At 42.9% G+C, this 21712-nt stretch overlaps 1 protein-coding gene across 3 annotated transcripts in view; it reads right to left on the bottom strand.

The window, feature by feature from the left end:
• Positions 1-21712, bottom strand: part of CAPN3 (calpain 3) — a 69387-nt gene that overhangs the window by 34568 nt on the left and 13107 nt on the right. For 2 of the 3 annotated variants that reach the window (XM_039535549.1, XM_039535550.1), the window contains exons 3-12: positions 16896-17014; positions 15270-15403; positions 14647-14815; positions 12421-12561; positions 7927-8010; positions 7413-7498; positions 6017-6094; positions 3035-3195; positions 1329-1498; positions 367-378 (exon numbers count right to left, since the gene is read on the bottom strand). In XM_039535549.1, the coding sequence (XP_039391483.1) occupies positions 367-378; positions 1329-1498; positions 3035-3195; positions 6017-6094; positions 7413-7498; positions 7927-8010; positions 12421-12561; positions 14647-14815; positions 15270-15403; positions 16896-17014 (1154 nt within the window). Of the gene's footprint in view, positions 1-366; positions 379-1328; positions 1499-3034; positions 3196-6016; positions 6095-7412; positions 7499-7926; positions 8011-12420; positions 12562-12712; positions 12846-14646; positions 14816-15269; positions 15404-16895; positions 17015-21712 lie in introns of those variants that run through there. The other variant, XM_039535551.1, reaches the window with a different exon arrangement.

Here is a 21712-nt window from a genome sequence, read left to right as displayed (position 1 = left end):
ATGGCATATCTTTAGGAGGTAAAGAATGCAGTCTGCAGGTTTTATAGGGTTTAGCTGCATGGAACACACTAGCCAGATGATGGCTATCATTGCTAGCTGTGGTCCATGGTACCAGACATGAATGGGATCCATACGTAATAGATGAATATTGAGGAAAGGGAAAAGGAAAGGAAAGAATATAAAATGAGAAATAAGAAGAGAAGATGTGAACTCACAATGTACCTAATTGATACTCAAAGGGTAAGACTGTCACTTGTGCTAAAACACTGAAAACAAGCCCAGCCGGCTTACTCCGACTGGCATAAAAGTTATGTTATCTGAGAACTTTACACCAAGATGTCAATTCCTCTTCCATTCAGCTCATACCTCTTTCGGAACCTTAGAGAGAAACAAAGCAGGGACACTGTTAGGGATGCAGGGGGAATGCACTTATTTATTTTATCTAGCTTTATAAGAACACAAAAAGTGTTTGTTCTAGTTTCTAGGTGCTCTGCAATCAAATTATAAATTCCTCAAATCACATAAACATTCTAACCAACCTCACTCCTTTACATAAAAAATAAGGTCATGTACTTCTATCTATCTCACCTCATCCTTTCAGTGATTCTCATCACCATTACAGTGTACTGCCAATAGCAATGCAGTATTTGATTCTGATAGGCGAAAATCCCCTGACCAAAGAGAAGTTTGGAATGCTACTGAGGAGCAATGTGGGGAAGTTGGGAATAGGGATTGGAAAGGGATCTTTCTAGATAACGTGACACAGGGCAAATCCTTATCTGTACATTAATATGGACTAAATGAATACAGAGACCTGAATTTCCCTACTCTTAGTTCCATCCACTCTAGAGGAGTTTCTTTCAGGTACCACATTCTCTCTCCAGCCACTGAACAGTAAAAGCTGCTACTCCTCATTCTTTCAGTACTATTATGAAACTGCTTAGTCCCATTTACTGATAGGCATTACTGCTACAATTTCTGGTTTGGTTTTAGACCAGTCTTTACCATGAAAGGCCTGCCATAACAGACCTACTAGTAAATATTAGAGAATACTTTATTCCTGTTTTCTTGCATCTTTTCTGATAGGATAAGATAGGATACGCATGCTTTCCACAGGGATAATTTTTTTAAAGTAGTGGAAATCAACTTCTTGCTGGAACCCTTGAAAATCTTTGTGTTTAAAGGAAAAATCTACAGTTCATGTAAACTAGGCTACATTATAAAATTAGCTACTGTCCATGGAGGATTTGTACTGTTGGGCTGCAATTTGGGATCAGCTGAACTATGTGGCACTGGTGCAACGAACAGCATCTGGGTAGTACTGGTACCTCATAAATGGCAAAGCCAATAGTGAGGAGGTTGGCTCCGAGTTTGCGCTCTTTTCTCCTGTTTTTCTGCATCAGTGCAACCAGGAAGCTGCAGACAACCTCATTATCTTCAGGATCATCGTCCTCCTCCAGGAGCTCCAAGCGATACTGAGGATTGGTCCAAAATGTATCTGCAAAACCCCAGACACCGCCCCACCCCCTCCAAAATTAATATATAACTTCAGTCCTTTAAGATGATACTCACTTCTGTTTTATCTTCTATTTATCTCCTATATTCACTCTTGGTTTGCAGTTCTTGGTAGACAGGTCAAAAACTGAATTAATCTCCTTTTTTACACATTCCTTGTGCAGAAGTTGATTTCTGCAACCAAAGATGGGAGCTGGCCTGTACAACAAGTGACTCTTCACCATGTGACTCCTTTATGGGGCTATATTCATATTTTATATAGTCACAGATGTTAGTGCTGTTACTGATGGTGCACAGTTTGGTTTACCTTGTGCAGTAGCCATTCTACTGTATTCCATACAGCAGGGTTTCCCAACCTGCTTGAAAGAAGACCCCTGTTTCCAGTAAGAAGTATTACAGACACCCCAGTCATCAAGTCTTATTTATCTTAGTACATTATGGCTTTACATTAGACATTTTTTTTTGGAATGCCAAAACCTAATTGATAAGACTCCTCACCTCTCCAATATGTGTCTTGCTTAACTTGTGGTTGGGAAGCCTAGACTTGCAGTAAGATGAGCTAACAAAAGAAGAATCTGGTGTACTTTTTCTGTTTTTTCTCCATTTTCATGCAAAGAGGAACTTTTGTCAGATAAGCCAAAGTATCCATTCTACTCCCTGTTGCTACCTTTGCTGGTTCAGAAAATAATTGATTTAATGGCTCATTTCACATTCTAGTGAAGATAGGATTTTATCAGATTGGCACTGCCCTATTCCAGAACATCCATCCCTTCCCAACAAACAATCTGCAAGGCAAATAAGAGTGTCTTGCATTTATAGTATTTAGAGAATTTTGCATCCTTAAGCCCTTGCTGATTTACAAGCTTCACATTGTAAAACTGAAACCACCATTAACTTAGAAAGCCTACCATATCTCTAAAACCAGCAAAGAATCCTGTGGCACCTTATAGACTAAGAGACGTATTGGAGCATGAGCTTTCATGGGTGAATACCCACTTTGTCGGATGCATGTTATATCTCTATAACTTCAGCCAACACTGAAATGCAGCTACCCCTATGTGAAATGCTGCAATTGTTTTATAGCAACATTGCAAATGTGTACAACAACTGAGGACAGAAAGTGAAGAAGAATATATACCTCACTGAAACTTCTGAGGAAACTGAAGTTGGGAGAATGTAAATATCTACAATGAAATTAGGCAAGCACACAGAAGTTAATATCTGTTCTCTCACAACAGGTGCTATGGAATATTTGAACAACAACAAATAGTTAGGGCCTTTTGGTTTTACATCTCTTTTGATAAAATGGTACTTCCTGGAGTACAGTGTTCCTTAACACCATACTGTGGTGTTACCTCAGGAATGTGCCAACTACCAAATCAACACCATTTTTGCAGAATCTGGATTTTTTCCTACATCAAGTGCTGATTAGGCTGCTGCATGATTCTGCATAGCCTGTGAAATCTGACACAATCATAGGCCAAGGGAGTTTGGTTCTACCAGAAGAGATTTTATTCACCTGGGTAATTGCGACAACCTCCTCCAGAGCAGCCTCTCACCCAACGGCCTTCATTGACTGAAACAGTCCAAGTTTGGAGTTTATCAGCCTCCAGAGTATCAGGTGTGAGGTTACAGATCTCCAGCTTTGTGAAGTACCTCATGAAATCGTCAAATGACATCCTAGAGAAGAAGGGAGGAGGAAAGGAGAAAATAATAGGTATCCAAAGAATAGAGCTGGACAGATAAGAAAACTTGGATTCTGGATCTCATAAAACCAATTTCCCCACCCCAAAATCTCAATCATACAAAACCACAAGTAGGGAATTAAGTTAATAAAGATTAAAGATCACGTCAATTTCTGTGCCCACCTTGTGCACCACTTTGAAATTGTCCATATAATAGACACTCTGTCATTCCTATTAATATAGAAACTCAGCAGTCCTTTTTCTTCCTGGTTCCACCCTGGTCACTGTTTGACAAGGGCAGACTAATTAGATTTATGGTGTCCTAAAATGCCATGTGTATGGAAAATCCAACTGAATTTCCTCACCCTCTTGTCCCACTGCTGGAAGGGCATGACCAGGTTGACTTGGAGTGAATGCCTTCAGGAGGTGCAGGAGACACAGAGATATTGTTTGCCCTAGAGATTTTATACTGATTATTTCAGTATCTTTTAACTCTGCCAATAATCCGGAAGTACAGAGAATAATCCCTCTAAAATTAAGTTTATTATTGTAGGGGACAGCAGATACTGTTTTCTAGGCCAGAACATACTAGGTGCATATAGGGAAATGTTGCTCAGTACATAAATCTTGGTAATCATTTGTTTATCTACAGAAACAGATTTAAATGACTGATCACATCTTAATTATAAAATAGCATTAAAACATTCTGTGATCTTATTGTTTGATATTTACTGCTACTCTGACATTTCTCTGTAGTCAGAACTTTGTTTCCTGAGTCACTGCAGTCATAAGGAGATTAAATTTGGAGGCTAACTGACAGTGCATAAATATATAATGATGATGTGTCACAGCATGAAGATGCAGAGTCGTCATTGCACTGTTACAATATGAAGACCCAAATGTCCTTTTGTCACAAACTATGTCACAACATGGTATCTCAATCTGTGCTCGCACACCGCAAATAACATTTATTGTTGCTTGATGTCAAAGGTTTGTGGTGCTTATTGGATAGAAAAACAAAGCTGAAAAGCAGCTAAAATATTGTTTCCCTATTTAGGTTTAGTGTGGAGGCAATTCCTGCCCTTTTATTCATGGCCAGTGGAACCTACATGGTTCCACTGCGCAATGGAGAGAGATGGCAAGATTTGGGGAGCCTCACAGGAGCATAGAGCTCAGCTCCACAAGGTTCCTATCAGTCCGTATGCAGGGTGTAGGTGGTGGTGAAGCCAGAGAATCTCTTGCCATTCTGATTTTCCTATCATGACATCCCAATGAAGGAGACGATTCAGGGGCACCTGCAGCATCAAGTCAGCAATAGTGGCCAAATATGATTCTGTAGCCAATTAATGTTCTAGTGGGGAGGATTCCTTCCCCTTTGTTCCCTCCACAAATCCATCCAGTGTCCAAATAGCTGTGCTAGGTAAGGTACTAGGCTGAAGGTTTGCTCCTTAGTTTCTATCTACAGAGCAGCTGGGGGGAGGGGGTGATTCCCAGTGCATGTAGCCAGGCTTGTGCTAGGTCAGCTCAAGCTAGAATGCTCAAAATAGCAGTGTGGATGTTGTGGCACTGGTGGTGGCTCAGACTAGCTGCCTGAGCTCAGAGGCAGGAGGTTGGGCAGGCTTGCCCTCAGGGGCTGCAATGTCCACACTGCTATTTTTAGTGCACTAGCTCGAGCTGAGCTGGTGTGAGTCTGGCTACCCGTGCTGGGAATCACACCTGTCCGCAGAGTAGACATACCCTATACCAGGGGTCGGCAACCTTTCAGAAGTGGTGTGTCGAGTCTTCATTTATTCACTATAATTTAAGGTTTCGGGTGCCAGTCATACATTTTAACGTTTTTAGAAGGTCTCTTTCTATGAGTCTATAATATATAATTAAACTATTGTTGTATGTAAAGTAAATAAGGTTTTTAAAATGTTTAAGAAGCTTCATTTAAAATTAAATTAAAATGCAGAGCCCCCTGGACCGGTGGCCAGGACTCAGGCAGTGAGAGTGCCACTGAAAATCAGCTTGTATGCCGCCTTCGGCATGTGTGCCATAGGTTGCTGACCCCTGCCCTACACTGACATATCTCCCAAACACACGCTACGCTGCATCACACCTTCCAGCTGAAGCACAGACATATCCTAAGGTCCTGATTTTCAGAAGTGCTCAGTGCCTGCATTGACTTCAGTAGGATTTGTGGGTGCTCAGCTATTCTGAAAAATCAAGTCATAAAAAGTAGATCTTACTCTTTTTGGTGGTCTCTGAATTATGGGCAGAGTTGGTAGCATCACCTATTGTTAAGGTTGCCTGTCACTTCCCATTTATAAGACCCTGTTTTCAGTTGCTTATAACTTTGCCAAACTATATTCATTCAAGCTGAAGTTTTCCATGCCTCAGGCTGAATTAGTTGGAAAATTTTGGCAAAAATGGTTCAGCTGTTTCCAAGAATGAGATTATGGAAAAAATTGTTTTGCCTACGTTTAAAAAAACAACAACAATCTGACATCCTTTTAGTTAGAAACTCAAGCACCTCTTTATTTTGGAACTTGAAATTTGGCAGCAGGGGAAAAGGCTTGTCATGCTGGGGTCAGTGGTGTGCCTTGGAAAAAAACACCCACATTTGGCCAAATTGTAAGTCTTTGAAAAATCTCAGTTTGCACATGCTCATCAAAGCACTGGTAGCAAGAATGTCTGTGCAACCTTAACTCATGGAGCTACAGTTCTTTTTAGCATCTCTAGGAACTCTCATGTGTACCCAATCAGTCAAGCACAGACATGGAAGAACTTCAGGGAAAACACAACTTCTGAGATGGAAGAAAGTGTATCCTCACCAGAACTCCCCATCCTCTGCAATTCTGTATTGGAGTCGGATTTTCTCTGCTTTGTCAATTAAGTTCCATTCATCTGAACTGCAAAAGAACAAACAGGAATCTCTTGCACTTTGTAATACACAGTTATTTAAGAAATTGTGAATACTTTATTGTAAGCCCTACGGTGTACAAAGCCAACAGCTGGCACAAAAAATTCCTAATTCTTAGTCATGTTACAGCCATGAAGGGCAGGTTTTTTTGCTACTATATCTGCAACCATCCTAGTCAGTTTCCCTCTTCCTGCTCCCATTAATGCTGATACCACAGACAAGTTTGATTCACTTTTCTTATTTTGTGCTATTGACTTTACCACAATCACCACCTTACCACTCCCCCACAGGTAGGCAAGTGCGCACACGCTTCAGGTTTTAGTTTCCATTTCATGCGTATAGCACTCAACAATCTGCTGTACTGTCATTATTCTGATTGGGTCAGAGACGGAGAGTGTTGCAAACTCCAGTCCTATTTTAAGAGCTATAGAGGCTCCTATTTGCAAAACTCGGTGAGAAATCTCATCTCATTCCTTCTTTCACACACTCCCTCTCTCAGATCCCCTTTCCTCCTGCTATTCAGTGCATTCATGGGCAGCACATGAACCGCCCATTCGGGGAGGCTAGCCCCCACCCGCACCCCAGCCTGAGGCCCCTCTCCCCCTCGCCAGAACCCCAAGCCCCCCTCTGCGGCTGCTGGCCTCCCCGCCCCAGTGCCCCCAGCCCAAGAGCACTGGGCAGGTGGCCCCAGCACTGGGCAGCCCAAGCACCGGTCCCAGCCGCCCCAAGTCCCAGGCCGCTGGCTGGACCACCCTAGCCCCAGCCACAGCCCGCTTCGGGGAAGAGGAGCAGCCTGGGCTGGGGCCATGGGGGAAGAGCGGGAAGCAGAAGGCAGCCTTGGGGCGGAGTGTGAGCGGGGCCATGCCTGGCTGTTTGGGGAGGCTTAGTCACTCCTCCCCTGGGATGCCCGTTGCCCATGAGTGGATTAGAAGATTACCTCCCATTCCAGGTCCCAGTCTTGTCTATGTCTGCAACAGAACTCAATAGGCAGGAGAATCTCTTGGCTGAACTATTAAGCCATGCTCTTTCCTCTCTCCCTGTCATCAAGATTCCCCTTCCCTAGTAGATTTCGTATTTTCTTAAAATCCTGTCTTGCCTAAAGTAATCCCCCAGCTAAGCACTCAGTGCAGCCTCCAGAAAAATAGATGCGTTCATATTCCAAGTACAGGTGCCAGTACTAGAGCACAGCCACTGCATATACCTCATTTTAGTCTTAGGATGCAATCACAGAACAAGCACAATGTGTTTGAAGTGGAATGACTTTTTTAACCCCACCCTATAGATTCCTAGGTTTGCTTTTCACCTACTTGTCACTCCAGGCTCCTTTCCATTCCACCTGTCCCCAGGGGTTCCTTAGCCGCACTAGCTTTATTTTTCCTGCTTTAAATGATGTCTTGTTGAAAAAGAAAACACGGTTGAATAAATTAATTAGTCTCGTATGGGCTCAGAGGGAAATGTACTACCTGTTGAATCACTCATGCTCACTTCCTGCAGCACTTATGTATTCCTTAAAGGTCTCCTACCCCTCCAGTGATCTGACGCCCTCCCAGCACAGGCAGCATGGCTGCTGGCACACTTGACTTCTCTTTGCGCCAATATCCCTTGATTTAACTTGCTGTGCATTATCTACACTTCCCTTCCCCCACCCCCCAGCCAAGATCCCAATGGGTTTCTAACTCTTCAAGAAAACTTGTATAATTTTAATGTTTATTTTGTTTACAAAAACTCATAACTCTTATTTTCTTCCTGTTTGACATATTGCTTGGCTGTCCTAAACAACAGCTTCTTCCTAGCTGTAGGAAAGAATGAATTCATACATACCTCTTCCACTGCAGTAACTGAATAAGCATGTCCTTTGACTAGCCCACAAGTCATGCGTGTCTCATACTGCATTGGGACTATAGTCTGTAAAATATGGAATAAAAACTGTAAGAAGTACATAACAGACCCATTCCTATACAGAAGCGCTGCCAGCTTTTTTGCCGCCCTAGGCGGCGGAAGGTCCCACCCTCGAAATGCCGCCCCCGACAGAGGCGGCGTAAGGTCCCGCCCCCAAAATACCGCTGACGACCGGGGAGGCCGAAGATCCAGCCGCCGCGGTCACCGCCCCCCAAATGTTAGTGCCTTAGGCGACCGCCTAGGTCACCTAATGGGTGGCACCGGCCCTGTTCCTATACTTAAGGCAGCCATGTTCTCCCTCTGCATCACACTAGGTCACCAAATATGTCACTTTGAAACTGAGACAATGACCATTTGCTTCTATGACATAGGATCAAAGATGTTAGAGTGGGAGGAGACCCATAAATCATAGTTAATCTAACTACCAGTTTAGGTTATAATCTGTCCCTAAGAGAGGCTGTACCAGATACAGACCAATGTACCAAAGGATGTGGTGGATTATCCATCACCTGAAATCTTCAAATCAAGAATGGATGTCTTTCTTAAAAAATGTTATAACTCAATCATAAAATATGAGCTTGATGGAGGAATTACTGGGTAAAATTCTTTGACCTGTGTCATACAGGAGGTCAGACTAGTGATCCCTTCTGCACTCAAAAGTCAATGAATTTCTGAAACAGAATAAACTGATTTAATATTTTTTATCAAAGCTAATGTTAAAATGATCTAATACACAGGTTAAGAGTTTCTATATATCTGGGTATAATGCTTAAATTATCCAAAAATACAAAGTTTGGTTTTAAAAGTCATAAAATACATATAGTACATAATCTTCCCAAATTAAGGTTAATAAATGTAGACTAAAAATTCCCACAGTCCAGTGTGTGATTGGACAGAGTGCGCACATCTGGAAGCTCTTCTCTCCATCTCTGAAGATGACTGAATATGCATTTTAATGCATATTCATGCAGGGAGTCTTGTTCATTAACACTATATATGAATTAATGAGGAATCTAAACCAAAATCCCAGATCTAACCATATCACAAACTTTGGTAAAGCTCATATTCTGATCTGAACTTTGTGGCTCAGGGCCATCACTAGTCTGAATATACATTTGGTAGTGTCAAAAGGTAGCACTGTCGCTCTGGATCTGGAGATTGAGCACATATGTCCTTGCCAAGCAATACCTGATTGTGCTCAGCCACCGCCTGGGCCGAAGAGTTACCTCACTAATTTGCATTGGTAACTGCAAGACTCACTGTGAATTTTGCCATCTAGTAAGAGTAAGTGAATGAAAACAATTGGGACCATTAATAATTAAATCACAAAATGTACTTTGCTCGTTTATTTTTAACTTAGTTTACTGGTTTATGGGAACACCTCATAATGCACTAGTATTTTTCCTACAATATATTTACTCAAAAATAATTAAATCTAATCATTATGAAGTTTCTCTACAGTTTCTGCTATTCAGTCTTTGCTGAGAGGTGACAAAGTGGCAATTTTTTTATTGGATTAGCAGCTTTCTACTGCATATCCATTAGTAACATCAGAACCATTAGAAACATCAGAGTCAATACGCTACATATTAGAATTCTCTTAACTTTATACCGACCTGTGCTCTTATACTGACAGTATTAAAATGTCTTATGTTATACTCTGTTCCCACTTACATGTTAATATATGTATTCTCATTTTCTTTGTAGATTACATTATATTTCAAAATGATTTATAACAGCCATGCTTTAAAAAAAGTCGGACCAATTGAGTTTCAAGAGTGATGTGCTCAGGGTTAGAGTCTCAACCTACAGATGCTTAGGTCTCCTGAGAGATACTCTGAGGCATTAACCAGCAATTCAGGTACCTGACATGTTTTTATTTCTAAAGCTGAGGATATCCATGTATTGGAAAGAGAGAGAATTGAAGAGAGGGTTATAGTGGATAGAAGCAACAAAAAGAAAGGCCAGGTGATCAAATTCCTATGTATGAAATGAAATATGAACCTTTCCAGTGACAAAAATAGTGGAGGAGGAGGGGAAAGGAACCTGAAATCACAATAGTATAACAACATATGATGCATAAGGTTTGCATGCACATGCCAAAAGCCATTCATGAATTTCCGATGATAGATAAGACATGGAGAGGTAGAAATGGAGAATTTGTTGAGTCAGGTACCACGATAATGTGTCTGATACAGATAACAAGATAGAACGAGCCCGGCTGTCAAAATTATTTTCCATTTTTTCCCTTCTGTGTCCATTTCATCTTTCCCTCTTCCCTGTTTTTAACTTTAATATTCTTCCCATCTAACTTCCTCTCCAGCTCTCCTCTTTTCATTTCTCTAGCCCCTTAATTTTTTTTTGTTTTCCTCCCCTCGGCAATCCCCACCTTTTACAATTTTTAAATTCTCATGTTGCTCCTGCCACTAGTCCACTGGTTCCCATCTCTGCTAAATTGACTCTTTAGGAGACACCGCTTTCAGCCAGTGACTTCCGAGTATCACGGCTTTGGATGGTGGTGGCTCAGCAGTGTAGCACCCAGCCAAACAATATAGCAACAGAAATGGCAACTTCAGGAATAATTTTGTGAACTTCTACTAGTGTGTGATACCAGAAGAGGAACTCTGGTAGAGTGCCAGATGAATAGGCGCAGTTTTGACAGCCTGTGTTTGGAAATTAGGAGGGTCATTTGTACAGGAGCCAAGAATACTTGCAAGGAATTGCATCCTTTGTATACATTTGTGTACTTCCCCAAGGAATTACATCATTTTGCAAGACTAAAAACTGATGTCAAACAGGAAAAGTTTCATTTCTCCTTCTGTCCTTCTATTAACTTCTAAATTAATCTGTCTCTTTTGCATTCACAGCAGAAGTATTACAAACAAATATTTAGAGCCAAAGTTTTAGGCTCTATAATATTATATAAATGGACAAGGATCATTTACTTTATCACTGAAAGGTGGCAGAAAATGAAAGAAAAATGAGAAAGAGATGGAAGAAGAGAAGCTTAATTAGGGAACTTCCATTCTCCTTCATTACATACCAGAGGTTCTGCTTTTATCTGTAGGCCTGAGGAGTGAGTACTGGTACTGTTTAACAGTGAAATGGGGAAGGACAGCAAGTATCTCTTTTACCCAGTAGTTGGATGATTCTATCTTAAACCTTTCTAGCATTCCTCACTATCTTTCTTGAAATCCCCCAACCTTTATCACCCACATGGATTTCCGTGTTCTGAATTTTTTCCATTACTTGTGTAGTCTTTGATGTGTTTCTCCCTTGCCCTCTAGTGGTTTTTAGAAGGCCGAATTGTTCCAAGCAGCCCTCTGTCTGTCTCTGTGGTATTTCCTTGTTCCAGCTGTTTCTGAGGACCTTACACATCTGTTCACAGAACTCCCTTAATACTCCACATGTTAAAATGAGGTATACCGGAGCTCTTACTTATGGATTGAGGGATCTCTAGAGCCTTTACTTTGGTAAAGGTGGAGATCTTGTGTCCCTCTAATCTTTCTTTCTTTATGTTTTCCATTCCACCATCCCTCCCAAGCAAGGGACTTCATTCATGAATCTGTAGATGTTGTGCACTTATCATTTTGTAGGCATAAGCCATCCAGTTCCATAAGTAAAACATTTCATTAACTGAACTATTACCTATTTTTCATGCAAAAATGTGGATTTTTGCAAAAGCAAATTAATGCATCTGCACATTTTGGGGGTGCATTAATGGAAGCCTGCTGAAAATTTGTGCCTAAGTGTTGTGTAGTTAACAAAGGGTTAAACAGTGACATAGTCAGGGCCGGCTCCAGGCACCAGCTCAGCAAGCAGGTGCTTGGGGCGGTCAAGGGGAAGGGGCGGCACGTCCGGCTCTTCGGTGGTGGGTCCCTCAGTCCCTCTCGGAGGACCTGCTGCTGAAGTGCCACCGAAGAAGAAAGTGGAGCGGTGGAGCTACCTCCGAAGTGCCGCCGATAACGATCGTGGCTTTTTTTTTTACTTCCGCCGCTTGGGGCAGCAAAAACCCTGGAGCCGGCCCTGGACATAGTACTGTTATTAGGAGGGAGAAGTTGAGTGCATACTTCCCGACACTTTTTGTTGCTGCTTCTCTAGTAGGAGCAAGTTGTTCACACAAGTTCTAAGCTGTGATCTTAACTGACAGCTGCCTCTCTGGATGCTAACATAGTCTTTTGGGAGAATTATACCTGTCGCTGCATCTTGAGAGGATTGAAATCATTTAGTGCCTAAGAAGACACAGACACTCAATGCTTTTTAGAACAATTTTTTAGTTCTCTTCAGCTGATATGGTATAACTCAATGCAATGTGTAAGGGATTTCAAAACACAGTTGCTGTGCTTTTCTAATTGGTATGGTTACAGGGAGAAGAGTTATGAGGCAGGGGACAGTCATTGCTTGAGGCATACAAACCCAGGCTGGCCTTTCCTCTGTGCCTTGGAAATCTAGAGTTGAGTCAGTCCTTGGCATGCTATTCACATTCTTCACCATTCGGGCAATTAATTCCCCAAGATCACTTTGAGGAGCAGTCCCGTACGAGAAGCCCATATTGTCCTGGTACAGAAAATGGGAGAAAGAAGTAATACATGGGAAGTGAATTAGTGAAGAAAGAGAGTAGGAGAAAAGGGAAAATAAAAGAAAAATGAGAAAGAAATGGAAGAAGAGAAGCTTAATTAGAGAACTTCCGTTCTCCTTCATTACATACCAGAGGTTCTGCTCTTTTATCTGTAGGGCTCAATGACACTAGATCTCTAGTGCTACTACGGTAGCTCCATAGTTCTGAACTTGTATTGAAATGAGCTGTGCCTCTAACTACTGTGATAGACTCAGTTCCGCACAAAGGTCAAAGAGAAATGGGAGACTTGTCATTAGAGGGCACATCGCTCTACTTACTTCACAAAAGCCATACGTTGCCCCCCACTTCTGTTCCACCTCAGTGAGAGCACCTCCTTCCAAAAAGACATGGCAGCGCCCCATCTGCTTACCTTCCTTTGTGTGGGAGATACTATGTCACCATGCAATTATGTCGCATTAGGCAATGAAGTCATGGCCACAAATGACTACATGAGGCAATATGGCAGTTTGGTGCAACAAAAGGTTAAAGTCCCGAGAATCTTCTCCAGAAGATGCTTCAGAACCCAAGCCCACTGAAATGTGTACTTTTCCCTCTCTTTTTCTGTTTTAACCTCAGCAACTAATGGTTCTGGAAAATCAGAACTTCATGAGCTAGTCGGGAACCTTGCAGAAAAAGTCAAGTGGACTTATATAAAGTAATTAATTTGACTCCTCTTTCTTTCTCCGCCTCCTCCATTTGTATGTACTTAGCTTGCAATTGCAATTCTTTCACTTATAAGTTTTGTTTATTTTTGTTCTTGTTTCAGCCTCACTTTTCTGGAAGATAAATCAATACCAATGGCAGTGCATTAATATGCCCCCTTCCCATTGGATCTATATCCTCTGGCATCAGGGCCAGAATATGGATTTGATCTTTTCAGGCTTTAAGAAAATTAATGCCTAAGAAATACTGTGCTGATTAATATTGCTTTAAACTTCTATAGCTAGCTAGCGCGCTCTCTCTCTCTCTCACACACACACACACAAGCAGTGTACGAAGGCAGTGTATTCTAAAGGATAGACATGACTCAGGAGTCTCAGATTCTACTTCCAACTATGCCATTGGCTTGCTGGGTGACTCTGAGCAACTCACTCCCCCGTCTCTGTGCCTCGGTTTCCCATCTGTAAAATGGGGGTGATGATACTGACATCTTTTGTAAAGCACTTTGAAATCTAGGGATGCGATGTGCTATATAAGAGCTAGGTGTTAGTATTACTAACATTAATAAGCTTATCCCCACAACACCCCCACCACACAGATATTCTAACATCTGTTTTACAGATGGGCAAATGGAGGCACAAGGGATTAAGTGACTTTCCCCAAGTCACACAGCTAGGGCCTCTCCTGCAAGCCGTTGTGCACAGCAGACTCTTCTGGCCCTGTGGAACCCACTGAAGTCAATGGGGTTCCGTGTGGGTGTAGGAATCCACTGGTGCAGAGCAACTCACAGGATCAGGGCCTGAAGTCACAGAGTTGGGAACAGAGTCGATGTCTCCTAGCTCACAGTCCCTGGCTCGGACTGCAAAACTGGGCTTCTTTCCTTACTCCTTGTGGGACAAATCTTGAGGCCTTAGTTTAGACCATATTTAAGGCAACTTCCAATGACCACAGTGGGAGTTGGTCTGCATATGAACTGAATGAAAACTGAGTAAAGACCTCAGGATTTAGGTCACTATTCTTTATAAGCTATAATAAAGCTAAACATTTCCAATATAACATTTTAGTTTTTTTGTGAAGCCTGAGGCAAAGAGGACATCTTCTGAACATCCCATGTTCTTTGGGTGTGGACACTTTTTGTCAACTTTCCCAAGAGCCAGCCATCAATAACATACAGGAAGTTCCCACCCTTCCTGGTGGAGTTTCTAGGGCAGACCTAACAGAGATCCTCTGGTCCTAGAAATAGACTTGTGCTATGTCAGTTTAGCAAAGCACTTACAAAGACATCTGTGATTGTCCCCTGATTTAGAAAACCCCCCTCCTTTGCCATCCAGTATGCCTTCTCCACAATGTTCACATGGACTTACATCAATGGAGCAGGCCATGAGTGATCCTCTGTCCTTGGCATGTTTCATGATCTTGTATATATCTTTGGGGGCATCTTTTATCTCATAGAACTCTGTCACTCCTCCTGTGAAATCCTCCATGGCCTCTGTGGTATTGCCTCCTTTCAAAGCCTCGTAGGACCCGTGGAGTCTTGGAAAGGAGAAAAAAAAGTTATGCTATAAACAATCCTGGTTCTACTTCATCAGTTTGGTAAAAGTCATGTTGAAAATTTTTAATAATTTTAATGTGGGTCACCCACACATACCTACAAAAGTAAGTTGTTTGGTTTTTTAGAACTAATCGCTGACATCTGGTTAAGTGGTAGGCCAAACTTTGGAAACTACTCTACAGCTTATTACATCCTGCCCCAAGTCTAACCCACTAGAGTTAACTACATGAAAACCACAGGAAAATGTTGTTTACATGTATAGATTTTCAAAGAGGGGCTTCTTCAAGAAAAATCCAACACAATTTCTTCGTTATGGCTTGTCTCCAGCAGAGACTTACGTTAACTCTGGTATATAGACAGATCATCACCTCCCCACACACAGCATATAACGTAAGGCTAGTAGAGGTGCATTGCAATTCTAAAGCATTCCTTTACTTTGCATAGGCTTTTTCCAGCAGAGCACTCCAGAATTCATTGCGCTGGGATGATTTGGTGAAGACCAGCTGGTTGTTATATGTTGGTAAACAGTCATCAATGACAACGTCCACCCAGTTTCCATAGCGCCAGAACTGAATAAAAGCAGACAGAAAAATGTATTAGTGAGTATGGTGGGAGTGAAATCTGGCTTAAGAGTTAGAAAAGCCATGAGGCAAGGGAAGTCCAGTAGCTAAGTACTGTTATGAATTTGGTCCATTTCCTAAACATTTTTGGAGATCTCTGCTACGCATTTGAGGCCTGATTTCCAGAAGTGCTGAGTACCTACAACCCTAATTTATGTCAGTGGGAGCTCAACCTTGGTGTTAGAAGACTAAGAGGCATAATATTTAGATGGTTACCAAGAGCAAATTCAAAGTGAGGCTCGCCTTCCTGCACCATGCCCTTTTGGCCACCCACCCAAAATGTCCATCTTAATCCACACCACCCTCTCTTTACCCTTCCTCTCCTGGAAGTCTGAGGGCTAGTCTACACTTACCTGCCGGGTCGACGCGGTGAGTTCGACTTCTCGGAGTTCGAACTATCGCGTCTAATCTGGACGCGATAGTTCGAACTCCCCGCGCGCTCCGGTCGACTCCGGTACTCCACCACTGCAAACGGCGGTGGCGGAGTCGACCTTGGAGCCGTGGACTTCGATCCCGCGGCGTCTGGACGGGTAAGTAGTTCGAACTAGGGTACTTCGAGTTCAGCTACGCTATTCACGTAGCTGAACTTGCGTACCCTAGTTCGACCCCCGCCCTTAGTGTAGACCTGCCCTGAGTCTTCCCTGAGTAGCAGCAATGGCTTCTGTGTGGCCCTGTAACTTGCAGACCCCCAAACACTGCCAAGATTGCTGGGTTGGATTTTCGGCCATGTGGAGCAGCATTGATGACCTTGTGCTGCACTGGTCTTGTGTTGTGATAGAATAAAGAACTTCAGTTTCCTGTAGTCCCTCACACTTTCACAGTAATCACCCATCCATCCAGATTGCAAACAGGAAGGTGTGGGGAGAGGTTGAGAAAAGACATTGTAAAAGTGCAATGACAGCTGCAAGTGTGGTAGCTGGACTGAGTTCACTCATGCAACACACACAGCCCTGCATAGAGTCTTTTCAGAGGTAGGATTACAGGTAATGTAGAAAACAATAAATCAATCAGTGAATAATCAATTCTTTTACAATATGTCTCCAATAGAGACCAGCTATTTGAGGGACTAAAAATAGGTCCCCTTTCCAGCTAACAGTTTATCTATAGTCCATGTAGTGGGCAGCATGGGACAGCTGAGCAGTGAGAGGGAACACCTGTTGCTCTCTCTTATTGATGGGGCATATTAATTTGCAAATGTTTCAGTGGTGATTTAATGCTCCTCAATTACTGTGGCAGGTTGCTTGTTCTGTGATTCTCCTAGAATAATCTGGCATGGCGGAATTTATTTCCTGTATTTCCCCCCCTTGTCACTTGCTCTGTCATCAGATAGATGAGACAAAGGGAACACTTTCTTCCTGGACTGTCAGAGCAACAAGTGCTCCATCTACCTCCCTGGATAATACCACCGCCACTCTATGTGCTGCTCTTGGAAAGGACTCACCTGGAAGTGAAAGATCCCAGCATAGTTTTTTATGAAGGTCTGATCATGAGGTATGACTCGGCAGAGTAGCTTTTCATTCAGCGTCAGGCAAGCAATGGCAGCTAGGAACCAGCAGTCACCTGTAAACAAGCAGAAGCAGCAGACAAAATGAAGGGTCAAAGGCATTAGGGCAAAGTCCTATGAGACCAGTGGTCCATCTCCTCCAGCCACTAGAGTGTTTTGTCTGTATTGTGATGTATTTTAGTACATGTATAGCACATTCATATTATTGTATTAGGGAAGTGCCCATTAGCATGAATCAGGATTGGAGCTCCACTTGCTAAACACTCTACAAACATAGAGGGGGTATGATCCCTGCCCCAAAGGACTGAGAGGAGTCTGAGTTGGTATAATTTACACTTACACAAATTCACAAATCCTTAGCGTCTAGTACTCCTTTATTCTGTGAGGTTGTTCTAGCCTACACTGGCTGCAATGTCCGAACTCAGAACTGCCAGACCACAAAGTGCTCCAGCCATACCCTATTGCAGTAGAATGCCTGCTGGGCCAAACTGGGGGGCAGGAATAGGTGAAATACAGCTGGCTATGTTGGCTTTACAACAACTAGGAAGTCACCAATCCAAATTGAATTCCCAGCTGACTGTTAAAGACAGCCTTCTGTGCTAAGACAGAGCAGGGCAGAGGATCTGTCCCTCAATCTGACATTGGTGCATTTCTGGCTATGTTTTACATTTTCATTTTCCATTCTCAGGGCAACAGTCCAGTTCTGCTTATCCTATTATTGTGAGATTTATTTGCTGCTTTATCATACTGAAAATACTCTTCTAATTTCAAGCCTGTGTCCATGTTTGCACAATTCCATTCTTATGGTTTTTTAAAGTTACATTTTAAAATAATAAACTTTATGCTGAGGTTTACTACCTCCATGGGGCAGCAACTATTTTCAAACTACTTGTGTGTACAGCCCCTAGCACAATGGACCCTAATCTTTGATTAAAACCCTTAGGCATTACTGTAATATAAACTGCAATGCCAGGTAAATTTGCCTGTACACACACACACACTCACACTCTCACTCACACTCACACTCTCTCTCTCTCCAATTCTCTGTCCCAGGGCACCAGGCTCTCACTTCCTTCTTTTTCCTCCTCAAAACTTACTCTTCCATCAAGCCCCAAAACTCTAACCCATCAGACCATTACAGTAAAAAAAAAAATACACACACACAGCTAGAACCATCCTGTAACCTCTATACATATTGTGTTGTCTATGTAAATTGTAAGGCCTTGGGGACAGGGACTTGATTTTTTTTTAAAATTGGTCCTGTTCAGGACTGAGCATACTGTCAGCATGTAAAAATAACAAACAGCTGTCTGTTATTGTAGAAAACATAGGAATAAAACACCCATTAGGTTCATTTCATCCTCTCTGGAGCAATTGTCCCTGAAGTCCTGCAGAATAGTAGGGAATTATTTAATATAATGGGCTGGTGGATTATTATATCACCAACAATTTAAAACAAGCAAACAACATTGATCTTACAAATTTATCAAAACTATGGAGTCACAGCTGATGTTCTCAGGGCTGTGGAAAACTCACATAGAGCATTGACTTCTGATTTTGCTGAATTAAATCTGTGAGCTTGTGAAAGGAAAACATGGCGCCTTTGGAACAATGCCTGTTGGGAGCCATGGGAAGGGTAGAGGTAGGATCACTTGGCCTAACCTTTGTCTGTGTTGTATGAAGTGATGAAAGGGTGAGGCAGAAACTGAATCATTTCAAAGAGAAATGCTGCCTGAACCGTCCTAGTTCTTATACTTCCTCTTTTACTCAAATGGTGATTTGCAGTGTGGGTATGGGTATCTGAGGACCCCCTGTCTCCTCATCAACTAAAAAGGAAATAGAGTTGATGGCTATTCTGTATTGAATTGTGTTAGGCCAGATCTACACCAAAAACTTACATCAGTATAGCTGCATTACTCCGGGGAGTGAAAAATCCACATGCCTGGGTGATGCAGTTATAATGACCTAAACTCCGGTGTAGACAGTGCTATGTTGATGGGAGTGCTTCTCCCATTGCCATACCTACTGCCTTTCATGGAGACAATGGGAGAAACTCTCCCATCAGCGAAGTAGCATCTTCACTGAAGCAGCACAGCTGTGACACTGCAGTGTTTTAAGTGTAGACCTGCCTGTAGTGTGGAAGTAGGTTTGTATTTAAAAGTCACTAAAAATTACTTTCACAGGTTGATGCTTGTCTGTTTGTGCCACTCCGTGGTAGCTGCACACAGAGCTCTGGGCAAGCCCTGTGGTTTGAAGTACAGCCAACTCAGAGCCATGGCCCATCTAAAGTAGGATTTAAAGCCATAGTAGCACCTTTTTAGAAAAAGTTTAAATAGTTTGTTTTCATTTTCAGTTTTAGCAAATGTTGCTTATTCTGCAGTGTTCAGTTTAAGCACCACGGCCACTGTGTGTGGTCACTGCACCTTTAAGATTGCATGGTCTGGCAGAGATCACAGCTGGCAGCAGTTGCAGCTAAAGCTGGATCCCCAGAATGAAGTGGAGCTGCATATATCTTGTAAATAAGGACCCAATCATTGTGCTAACTTGATTTATTATGGTTGCTCTGATCCAGTTAAAGTCACTGTAGTTAGCTCACTTGTTTACATTTGAAGAGTTAACATACATGGTTTGAAAACTCAATGTAGATGGGCTTTACTGTCTTATAAAATGGTTAAAAGCAGTGCAGAGATAAAGTGCTAACTCTGAGTGCTCTGGGTTTGTTTGGTATTTGCAAATACAGGCTTTTGAATAGTGCCGAGAAATGTGCTTAGTAACATACACAAACATCTAGTCCAAAATGAATTGACTAATGGGAAAAGTGAGTGCACCAGAGGGACAGGGTATCATCAGATCAGAATAGCTTATGTGGAGTCCTGAGCATGTAAATGTGCACAGTTGCCATTTTCATTGTTTCTGTATACTCCTGCTGTAGGCTTTCCGTATATCTAGTATAACGGGCATAACTAGCTTTCTTGCTTTCAAAATGCACCTATTCTTTGCTCAAGGTATTTGATAACTGCCTCTGGTTGATTATGATCCATGCACACAGCTAGTCTGTGTTAAAATTTCCTGTTGCTGTTGCCTTATCCTCCCTTCCCCCATCCTTGCTTTTTCCTTTTAATCTACTTGTGCTACCTCTTGTCTTGCCCAGAGTTTCTACACTTGCACTTCAAAGCGCTGCCGCGGCAGCGCTTTGAAGCGCTAAGTGTAGTCAAAGCGCCAGCGCTGGGAGAGAGCTCTCCCAGCGCTGTCCGTACTCCACCTCCCTGTGGGTATGGCTACACTTGCGAGTTGCAGCGCTGGTGGAGGCTTTCCAGCGCTGCAATTAGTAAGTGGCCACACCTGCAGGGCACTTCCAGCGCTGCAACTCCCTGGCTGCAGCGCTGGCCGTACACCTCACTCAGCATTGGGAATAAGGATTGCAGCGCTGGTGCTGCAGCGCTGGTCATCAAGTGTGGCCACACACCAGCGCTGTTATTGGCCTCCAGGGTATAAGGGTGTATCCCAGAAAGCTTTTAACTAAATTACTCCCTTTGTTTTGTTATGCAGCCTCTCTTTGTTTTGTTGTGAACCTCCGGAGCTCCGCTGCTACCGGAGCTGCTCTACGGGAGCTGCTCTACGGGAGCTGCTTATCAGCTCCTGTTTGCTGTGATCAATCTGTGAACAATCAAATGAGATCCTCCTCCCTGCGTGAATCACGGGGGTTGAGTGTTTGCATTTTGCTTGACCAGCAGCGAGAAAAGGAGTCATTCACAGGGGTTGAGTGTTTGCTTTGCTTGAGAGAAATGGGGGGAGGAGGTAGAGGGGGGAAAGGGAGTATGTTGGATGCAGGCTGTTTGCAGTTAACAGTAAGGGGGTGGGAAAATTTTCTGCAGTGTCAGTTCCAAAAATCCACTCTCTCTTTCCCCCCCCAGTCCCTGTCACACTGCCCCACACCCCCCTCTTTTGAAAAGCACGTTGCTGCCACTTGAATGCTGGGATAGCTGCCCATAATTCATCACTCCCAACAGCGCTGCAAATGCTGCAAATGTGGCCACACTGCAGCGCTGGTAGCTGTGAGTGTGGCCACACACCAGCGCTGGCCCTGCACAGCTGGACGACCAGCGCTGCAACTACCAGCGCTGCAGATTTGTAAGTGTAGCCATACCCCGCGCTCCCAGCACTGGGGCTTTGACCACACTGGCGCTTTGCAGCGCCGCAATTTGCAGCGCTGGAGAGGGTGTGTTTTCACACCCTGCTGTAGCGCTGCAAATTTGCAAGTGTAGCCATGGCCTCAAGACTATAAGTTCTTGGAGCAGAGTCTGTCCTTTAGTGTACATCTGCACAGTATTTAGCTCAGTGGAGCTGTGTGACATGCTTGAGGTGTCTAGGAGCCATTATACTGTAAATAATAAAATCAATTAAAAATCCGACAGAATAAACTGATTTTAGATTAGACTTTTCCTCATCCACTCAGCCTTTAACTCTGTCTCTTAAGTCACTCTGTTCTTGAAAGCCTGGGAGAAAAGAGGCCTTGCAAAATGCTGCCCTGCAATAAACTTCAGCATATGAATAGCAAAGTCCATGCACACTGAGCAGCTTCTCTCTCACACTCCTCATCTACAACCCTTCAGGACAGGGTGGCTTGGTTGAGAAGAGCTATGGCACGGAAACACAGATGTTTTAAACTCTTATCGAGCAAGTAAAAGCTAAAAATAAACTCTGATGCAATTATCTGGGACTATATAAGAAATCCAAAACACAGTACAGAAGAC

Source organism: Mauremys reevesii, linkage group 4 (genome assembly GCF_016161935.1).
Source record: "Mauremys reevesii isolate NIE-2019 linkage group 4, ASM1616193v1, whole genome shotgun sequence".
Classification (NCBI taxonomy): Eukaryota; Metazoa; Chordata; order Testudines; family Geoemydidae; genus Mauremys; species Mauremys reevesii.
The sequence above is the reverse complement of the archived record's forward strand: the minus strand, read 5'-3'. Positions and strand labels throughout refer to the sequence as shown.